Source organism: Xenopus laevis, chromosome 1L (assembly GCF_017654675.1).
Source record: "Xenopus laevis strain J_2021 chromosome 1L, Xenopus_laevis_v10.1, whole genome shotgun sequence".
Taxonomy (NCBI): Eukaryota; Metazoa; Chordata; class Amphibia; order Anura; family Pipidae; genus Xenopus; species Xenopus laevis.
In genome coordinates, this window is record NC_054371.1 from 177,697,334 (window position 1) to 177,706,898 (window position 9,565).

General features: G+C 39.2%; 1 protein-coding gene across 3 annotated transcripts in view; it reads right to left on the minus strand.

The window, feature by feature from the left end:
- hectd4.L (HECT domain containing E3 ubiquitin protein ligase 4 L homeolog) overlaps positions 1–8,131 on the minus strand; it is a 105,339-nt gene extending 97,208 nt beyond the window's left edge. For all 3 annotated transcript variants that reach the window (XR_001935798.2, XM_018263582.2, XM_018263569.2), the window contains exon 1: positions 7,328–8,131. Coding sequence is in view for 2 of the 3 variants with exons in the window: in XM_018263582.2 (XP_018119071.1) it covers positions 7,328–7,477 (150 nt within the window). In the remaining variant the exon portion in view is untranslated. The remainder of the gene's footprint in view (positions 1–7,327) is intronic.
- Between the last annotated feature and the right edge of the window lie 1,434 nt (positions 8,132–9,565).

The window sequence follows — 9,565 nt, forward strand, 5'->3', positions numbered from 1 at the left end:
GGGAGCGCAGGTCGGAACGGCCGTGTGTAAGAGCCCTAACATAATAGCCAGAACACTACTTCCTGCTTTTCAGCTCTCTAACGCTGAGTTAGTCAGCGACTTGAAGGGGGGCCACATGGGACATAACTGTTCAGTGAGTTTGCAATTGATCCTCTGCATTCAGCTCAGATTCAAAAGCAATAGTTATGACCTATGTGGCCCCCTTGAAGTCACTGCATGGTAACCAGTCAGTGTAAACCAAGAGAGCTGAAAAGCAGGAAGTAGTGTTTTGTTCTGTTATGTTTAGACACCCAGTCACTCCAGCCTTTATACATTACATTTTTGGCTAACTATATATGAAACATTTTTTATTTTACACAGCCTGTTTACCCAGTTTTTATTTTTATACTGAGCAATAAATTCTTTTAAACAGTAAAAAAAAAAAAAAAAAAAAAAAAATTCTATATATATATATATATAATACACAAAAGTCATGAATATCCTGTAAATTATATCCTTATAAACGGTGAGTTCTGATGTCATCAGTTATAAACGGTGAGTTCTGATGTCATTTCTGTCACATGACTCATTGAAATTTGTGTATTATAATTAATAAAGTACCCCCAGTTGCAAAATATGAGGATATTAGAAGTTACCTCGGAGTTCCATGACCTGTATAAAAACACTCGGCCTTCGGCCTCGTGTTTTTATATGGTCATGAAACTCCTCGGTAACTTATAATATCCTTATATTTTACAAGAGGGGGTACTTTATTCACTATATATATATATATATATATATATATATATATATATATATATATATATATATATATATATATATATATATATATATAAATAAAAGAAGCACTTTTAAATTTCTAACAACATTGCACATCAAGCAGAATTCCAGAGATAATGTTATTTCAGACTTCAGCTGGCTGGGTAGGAGGCGTTTAAATAGAGAGCAATTAGCATCCTAAACTATGCAGCACAAGGATGAAAGAGAGAGTTTCCCAATGAAATGTGTTATTTCTCTGCATCAGCCTTAGCATACAGATCAACATTTGCATAACTGCAAGAAATTAAATATTTTCTGATTCTCTACTGGTGGAAAAGAGCAGCCTTGTTCATACAGCCCCGTTACAACCCACTCATGGGACCCACACAGCTAGGGATTGAGCACTTCTTACCTTAATTTATATAGAGCCAAAATATTCCACAGTGTTTTAAAAGGGTTATCCCTCGTTCACATCAGTTCCTGACCCAGTGGAGCTTACAATTAAAGGTCCCTATTACATACACATAAAGCACAGTTGATTTTATTAGGAGTCAATTAACTTGCCCATATGCTTATGGAGTGTAGGAGGAAATCCACACAAGCAAGAATATTAGCTAAAAATGGAAAGGTATTATTTTGCAGGATGATCATTGAAACCATCATCTAAAATAATATAAATATTTATAACTATGATATAGTGAATAAAGTACCCCCCTCTTGTAAAAATATAAGGATATAATAAGTTACAGAGGAGTTCCATATAAAAACACAAGGCTGAAGGCCGAGTATTTTTATACAGGTAATAGAGCTAGAAGGTGACTTATCATCATATTTTGCAACAGGGGGTACTTTATTATAATACACAAGTTTTAGTGAGTCATGTGACAGAAACGGCATCACTAAGCGCCGATTATAACCGATGACATCACTAAGCACCGTTTATAAGGATATAATTTAGAGGATATCCATGGCTCTTGTGTATTATATAGTGAATAAACTATCCCCTCTTGTAAAATACAAGGCTATTATAAGTTACTGAGGAGTTCCATGGCCATATAAAAAGGATATTCATGGCTCTTGTGTATTATCTTCATAAAGGAAACATTTTGAAAGTTAGAAAAGAGGAGCATAACCTTAACAAAAATGGAGACAGCATGCATTAAAAAGAAAAGGGAAAGAGAAAAAAAAAGAACGAAAAACTGCAAGTCACAGAGAGGACTAATTATACTTTGCCCCAGGGTTAAAAGGGAAGGGTGGTAGGTTAGGGTGAAATAACAGTCAGTGCTGTTAATGGATTTACTAGGATAATTTAGAATAGTTTTATCTATTCCTTTAAGTAGCACATGCTGCTGTTATCAGTTGGAGAAACCATGGTGTAGCACTCAGGGGGTTGGTGTCAGAGTAGCCAGATGGTACATCAAGAAGCCAGAGGCCAGCTATTAAAGGTTAGGTCCATATGGCCAGCTCTTATACAGTGATTCATTAAATATTTTTTACCTCAAGCAATAAATAAATCCATATGATGATATTTAGGAGCAAGCTCCAAAGAGGTTGCTTAACTTAAAACTAAAGCATGAAATAGACTACAGAGTTCTAAGAGAGTATGCAACTGGTCTTCAGTTTTTATGTGTGGTGTTTGAGTTATTTGCTTTTTTTTGCACTGCAGCTCTCAGACTTAGCCTAGCAACCAGGCATTGGTATCGAAACATGGAAGATTAAAGAGTACAGGGCCTGAAAAGAAATAAAAGCGATACAAAATATGAATAACAAAAACACTGAAGCCTTACACTCAATCTATTTTTGGGTTGACAGGGCTGTGACCCTGCCACACATCCTATTTAGTTGCAGGCCATAATAGGAAGGCTAACAATTTAAAACCTATAAAAAAAAAACGAAGAAAACTGGAAAGTTAAGGTAAGGTCCGCAACACCTGCAAACGTGGTTTTTTCCCCACTTATGTTATGGGTCACTTACAGTTTTGCATCTGTTGCAAATTGCAGGAACTGGTCCTCTATAGTTACACCACTGGTAAAGTAAAGGTGATCTTTCCCCTTTAAAACAGCAAGTATTTTTTTTATTACTACAATGATTCCATTGGCTGAGAAAATAGGTTTAAAGCATTTTTCACCAAAAACATGAAGGTCTCCTTAATTAGGTCTCAAGAATATGTAATGGAGAAGACCAAGCCTTGTGACTGGTCATTTTGATGATCACACATTTAAAGAACAACCAATGACCTAAATACATATATGTTACTTGCCGTTACTAAAACGGCCCACCCTAATCCTGTGCTACTTAATCTATGCACTATGTCAATTGTGGCCGTGCATGCTCACAAGTTATAATACCTAGTGTGAAATTGGAAAGAACATACCACTTCCAGGGAAATTGACAAAGCATGCCAGAACCATTAAGCGCTCCATTGAGGGACAACAAGATAATGTATTTTGTAGCACAAAAGGGAAATGTAATGTTAGTATATATATATATATATATATATATATATATATATATATATATATATATATATATATATATATATATATATATATATATATATATATATATATATATATATATATATCACCCACACCTATGCCTTTGCCAACACAAAGAGTGGAAACATATGAATTCTTTACTGAATTGCTCCATCCGAAAAACTAACTCCACCAGAGAAATCACACAGAAATTAGGTTTCTTCATAAAAGCGGCTAGGATTTCCTCCTCCTTAAAATATATAGTGCCAAATGCAGATAAAATCCAGGATAAAATGAAAGCTGGGTGTGTCCTTTCATCTTTCCACACGAAACCTTGTCATAACCGTAAGTGACAAGCAGAACTCTGCAGTCCCAGTCCCACTGAATCCCAGTATCTAGCCCTATAAAACAGAGCTGCAACTCTCTGTAAAGAAAATAATGTTTTTAAAGTAAACTATAAGTTTTTGCTGTGTCCCCAACATTAGTTGATAGATTTAATTCCAGCACTTTTATTTTTACTTGCTAAATTTTAACTGTGTCCTTCAGAACAGGGGCCCCCAACCACTGGGCCACGGACCGATGATGGGTCGTGCTGAACTGGGCCACCTCTGGTCCCAGCAGTAGTCTATAATAGCTGCAAAAACAATGAAAAGGCCCTCATTACCTGCAATCCCATCTCCCTGATACGCCATTGCCATGGCAACAGCTGTGAGAAGCACAGGAAGCTTACTACTGGTCTCGATAAGGACCAAAATACTGTTTGAACAGTTTTTTGGTAAGCCTGAAATGCACCCACGCATCTACATCCCCCCTGGTCCTCGTAAAAATAGTTTTGTTTGAAACTGGTCTGTGGTGCAAAAAAGGTTGGGGACTGCTGCTTTAGAAATTTTCCCCCGAAGAATTGTAGATCACGAGCACCTCGAAGGTCCACCTAAATCATTGTTGCAGTAAAGTGTGCTACTGCTTTGTAAAGTTGTAAATTAAATTCCAAACACATTCTGGAATATCTGCAGATACGTTTTATGCACATTTGTTGTAAAACAATGACACTTTGTATAAACAAAGAGCCATTGTCAATTTGTAAACACAATGTATTTAAAGCATCAGACACATTCCAGCATAAGTAAAATAGAGATGCTTCAGTCTGCTCAGATGAGGGAATATAGTAATTTATGTAATCCTAGGGTGTAGTTATTATTCCTCCACAAGGAAAATATGGAAGATAGTGCCCTCTAGCTTTTTGGGAATATGCCATCCTTATTTCTTCTAGCTGCATCATTCTCCCTAACAAGCCTGTAAAAGCACATAAATGCAACTGCCAATGCAGGCATTTGGACAGTGTGCCATTGTCCTAAAAGCTATTCCCAAGGTCTAGGTCTCTTTGCTCTATATGGTAAATACACCGGTTTCAAAACAAACCCATCTTTATTAGCACATTTTATTGAATGTATTGTTATGGAAATGTTATGTTTAGGTATATCGCCAATTCACTTCCATATAAAAAGCAACTACTGTTCCATTGGTAAAAAACAAATGTTCTAGGGCACTTTATTCCGGTCTCAAAAGATAACATCACCCAAATCCTGATAATGAGAGACTTGCTATTTATATACAAGTCTGTTTTGCATTCACTGAAACACAACTATCATCCACAGAGAAGCAGAGCTTCCATAAATATACTCATTTTATACAGGGAGTATAGAGATAAAAACGAACAAAAATTTAATCACATTTTTCCAAAGGACTAAAACTGCAACATAATTTTCAGAGATGTCTGACTGGTTCAAAAGACATCCATACCATACACACTTAAACAACAGTATTTAGAAGTCAAATAAGCATGTCCTTAAAATTTCCTGATGGAAAAAAAATACAAGGAACAGCATGACAACCTGAACAGATGCCTCGCTTTACAGAAGAGAGATGGATGATTAGCTCTGCCCATCACCAGGAAGCAAAATGAGGACTGCACCTGCTTCCCTAAAAAATGGATTCATCAGTTCAAAGGCCTAATTAGCTATACAAGTCCATGTGTTGTGATCTCTGTAACGTTTGCAACAGCATCACAGTGAACAAGTAGATACACAGAAGGCATTTTCACACCCTACATCACAGGCCTATTGTGTAGCATTTGGTCACTCTGATGCCCTTTGAGACACAATCATATACATGCCTTAAAACTGTGCAGATTATATTAATAACCATAGCCATAATACAATGATGGTGGTAAAACTGCAGTTCATATCACAGAATGTTCTATATGTACACATTAGGGGGCTCAGTGGGTGCTATTGACCAACAAGGCAGTGCAGAGGCTACCATTGGTGCTTCCTAACACTGGGGTCTGATTCTAGCCAGAATGCAGTCTGAAAGGTGCTTCTATATTCTCACTGTGCTTGTATATCCAGGTACGCGGACTTTCTCCCATACTTCGAAAACAGGCAGGCAGTTAACTTAATTAGCTTCTGATAAAAATTAACCTAGCGTGAATATGACTTAGATTGGAAAATCAACTGAAGCAGGGACTGATGTGAATTATGTAATCTGTATCTGTAAAGAACTGCAGAATATGTTGGTGCTTTATAAATAAAGGATAATATCCAGGGCCTCTGCTTTCCCATGATATCACAACACCATGTGTAGCTGCAGAAAGAGCATCTTGGGATGGGTTATTGGACTTCCTTGAAAACACCCTGGAGAAAGTGCAGGTTTCTTTAAAGGGATACTGTCATGGGAAAAAAAAAAATTTCAAAATTTTATATTCAATTTTGAAATCTGACATGGGGCTAGACTATTGTCAATTTCCCAGCTGCCCCAAGTCATGTGACTTGTGCTGTGATAAATTTCAATCACTCTTTACTGCTGTACTGCAAGTTAGAGTGATATCACCCCCTCCCTTTACCCCCCAGCAGCCAAACAAAAGAACAATGGGAAGGTAACCAGATAACAGCTCCCTAACACAATATAACAGCTGCCTGGTAGATCTAAGAACAGCACTCAATAGTAAAAATCCATGTCCCACTGAGACACATTCAGTTACATTGAGAAGGAAAAACAGCAGCCTGCCAGAAAGCATTTCTCTCCTAAAGTTCAGGCACAAGTCACATGACCAGGGGCAGCTGGGAAATTGACAAAATGTCTAGCCCCATGTCAGATTTCAAAATTGAATATAAAAAAAATCTGTTTGCTCTTTTGAGAAATGGATTTCAGTGCAGAATTCTGTTGGAATAGCACTATTAGCTGATGCATTTTGAAAAAAAAACAGGTTTTCCGATGACAGGATCCCTTTAATTTATAGCAACAAAAGCAAAACAAAGCAAGGGATTTATGAAACACATTTTACCCTTGTCATTGTGTTTGTATTTCTTATGCAAATGGAAAATGTTTTTTTTTTTTTGTCACCAACTAATGCCTACTAGGCGGTTGTATTGATCCTGGAATATTGCATCATTAGAAAGTTTAATGCATTTGCTGAGAAACATGAAGATAGACGCCTTTTATTAGAGCCCGTAAAGCAGTATGAATACATGAGCCCCTTAATGGGAGCCTACAAGACCTCTGTCTCCAACTATGAGCCAATTGTGTCCCTTCATGACTTCCATTATGCAATGTGCCCCCAGGCATAACTAAACAATAGAAACATGGTCTGTTGAGAGCTCCAGAGACAGAATGCTAGTGTGTCAGAATCAGGCCACTGGGCTATATTGTACTTTCAGGGACACAATAGAACCGGTACTAGAAAGAGCGAGGAGAAAGAAGTGGCAAATGATATCACATGAAGTGATACAGTATGTGGCAGAGGCAGTGTACTCCATTATTGTGTACTACAAGGTGATGTTGAACTGCAAGCCCCGGAGTTGCAGGAAAGCAGCTGGTGGGCCGCAGGGGAGCGATTTCTGAAAGAGAGGCTGCACAGGACACAGCCCTAGTTAGGCACGGCTCCTTGTTGTGCACTGAGGGTGGGAGAGATAAGACTAATCTCCGGGGCACATGTATGTGTGTATATCAGGTGCTGCTGCCTGTTTATACGGCTTTGAGACTAGAGGGAGAGGTTTACAGTACAATGACACACAATGCTAGGGTGGCCTCACCTCCAGTTCTGCGTCCCCGGTCTCACTGACCCCGATTTCGCTGGGCAACTCCGCCAGGTCCGTGACCCGGATCAGTCCATCATGTAAAAAGATGGTCTCTTCTTTCACCGACAGCCACTGAGCCGAGTCCCCTGCAGCCGCCGACCCCATATCCCTCCTTCTGTCTGAACTACACGGGCCGCTCCCTCATACTCAGCTGCTCACTGACAGCCAGTGACCCGCAGCATCACCCGCTGGAGACTAGGGCCAGTCTGAGAAAACAAACCCCACAAGGTTGCTCGGCGCTGCAAGGGATTGAATGTACGCTTCCAGTCGTTTCGGTGTCCCCTCCGATTCCCTCAGGTGGCACACAAGCCGGCAAATAGGACCATAGCAGCTCCTAAACTGTCAGCGAGACGCCATATTGGTTGGGAAGCGCTCCCAGCATGCACTGCGCCTCCAGTACCTGAATGCTGTCTTTAGGGCTTGCACTGTCCTCCTCCAGCGATAAAGGGGCAGAAACTTGGGGCAGCACAGATCACACACACACTTATTTTTGCCTTTCTTGCCTAGTTATACTGACATTTTCCTGTAGATTTTAAGAATGCTACAGTATCATATTAAAGGGGTTCTTCACATTTGAGTTCATTTTCGTATGATGTTGTAGATAGTGATATTCTGAGACAATTTGCAATTGGTTTTTATTTGTGGTTTTGAAGATAATTATCTTTGTATTCAGTAGCATTTGTTTACCAGGGTGCAAATTACCCTAGCAACCATGCACTGATTTGAATAAGAGACTGGAATGTAAAAATAAACTGGAAGGTCACAGGTTGGAATTATTGGAATCATCACATCAGGGCCCCTCCATGGTCCTCAGCACAGCCGAAAATCCCCATGGACCCCCTGTGGCCCGCCAGCACCCGAAATCCCCTTGGGCCCCCTACCCCAACTGCAAATCTCCCTCTGTACCCTTACCCCCCCCCCATTTTTCATGCGTAATAATAATTTCTTCATGCAATTAGGGGGGGGAGGTCAGGAAGAAGAGCATAAGCTTCAGGCTGTGGGGATGGGGTCTGGGTTGTCGCGGCCCACTGGGTTTTTTCCCTGTGTCCCTGCCCAGTCTGACCCTGCAGGTTGCATATCCTTGAAAGAAATATATTTTCTCCTTAGACTGAGACCCCTGTCTTCTACAACATACTTACCATGATCCGATATCTGTTACGTTGGCCTTGTTTAAATGCACACAAATATTTGTGGGGTATACTTAAGGGGACAGTTCCAGATTGGAACTCACCCCTGTCATTAACTCTATCTCCTATGCCCCACTGCAAATTGCTCGCCCTCCCTCCTTGTAGCACATAGTGGCTGCAAGCTAGGTACATTTTTATAGTCATTTTAGTCTTAAAAAAGTCCATACAAGGTATTCTGTGTATATATTTGTTATTTTAACTGTACTCCATAAAGCATAGAAGGCCAGTTGATGTTTAAAATTTTAATATATTTTTAAAAGTCGCAGCCTATGGGTCCATTCTAGTGGTGTAACAAAAAAATCTATTTGCCCCTGAGCATATTTTTAACCTTTCCCTTGCATTTTTTTTTTTTTACAAATGGCAGCTTCAGCCTGCCTTCAAGCCTTATATCACTTCCAGATTCTTAGTTCCAGGACCTATTTCTACTCATATAACTTAACCCTTGTATGTAGAATTGTGTACCTTGCAGTTTGCTTAACCTGTTAATGGGGCGACAGTGCAGTAGCATCCCATGTCGTTAAACTCCTGATTCATACCCACAGTGTTTACAGCTGCCATTGCCACTAATGGAGTATTATGACTTCCACAAGGTATTGCAGTGTTTCAGTGTCTCCCAACATCATCAATATATAATGAAAACCAAAGTGCTGGAAGCTAAATACCATCTGGTGCTGATCACCTCATGTCTCACATCCTCACATCTTATTTCCTCCCCTCTTGATCATACCTATAGTAACACTGAGTAGACATATAAGAGATACATTGGCATTATTGGTAATGGTATTTAGGGCAAGTTTGGGTAATTTGGGCAATGGGGGACATTTTAGGCAAGTTACCGTATATTGTGGTATTTTGTTGCTTCAACATATATTACACCTATTAGTTCCTCAATGAGAAGTTCTATAGTTTCATCTTACATAAACCTGTAATTGTACACCATAAATTATTATATTTTCCATATTAGTATTGTTGCTACATATGCTCTAATAAAGTAATATACAATTGT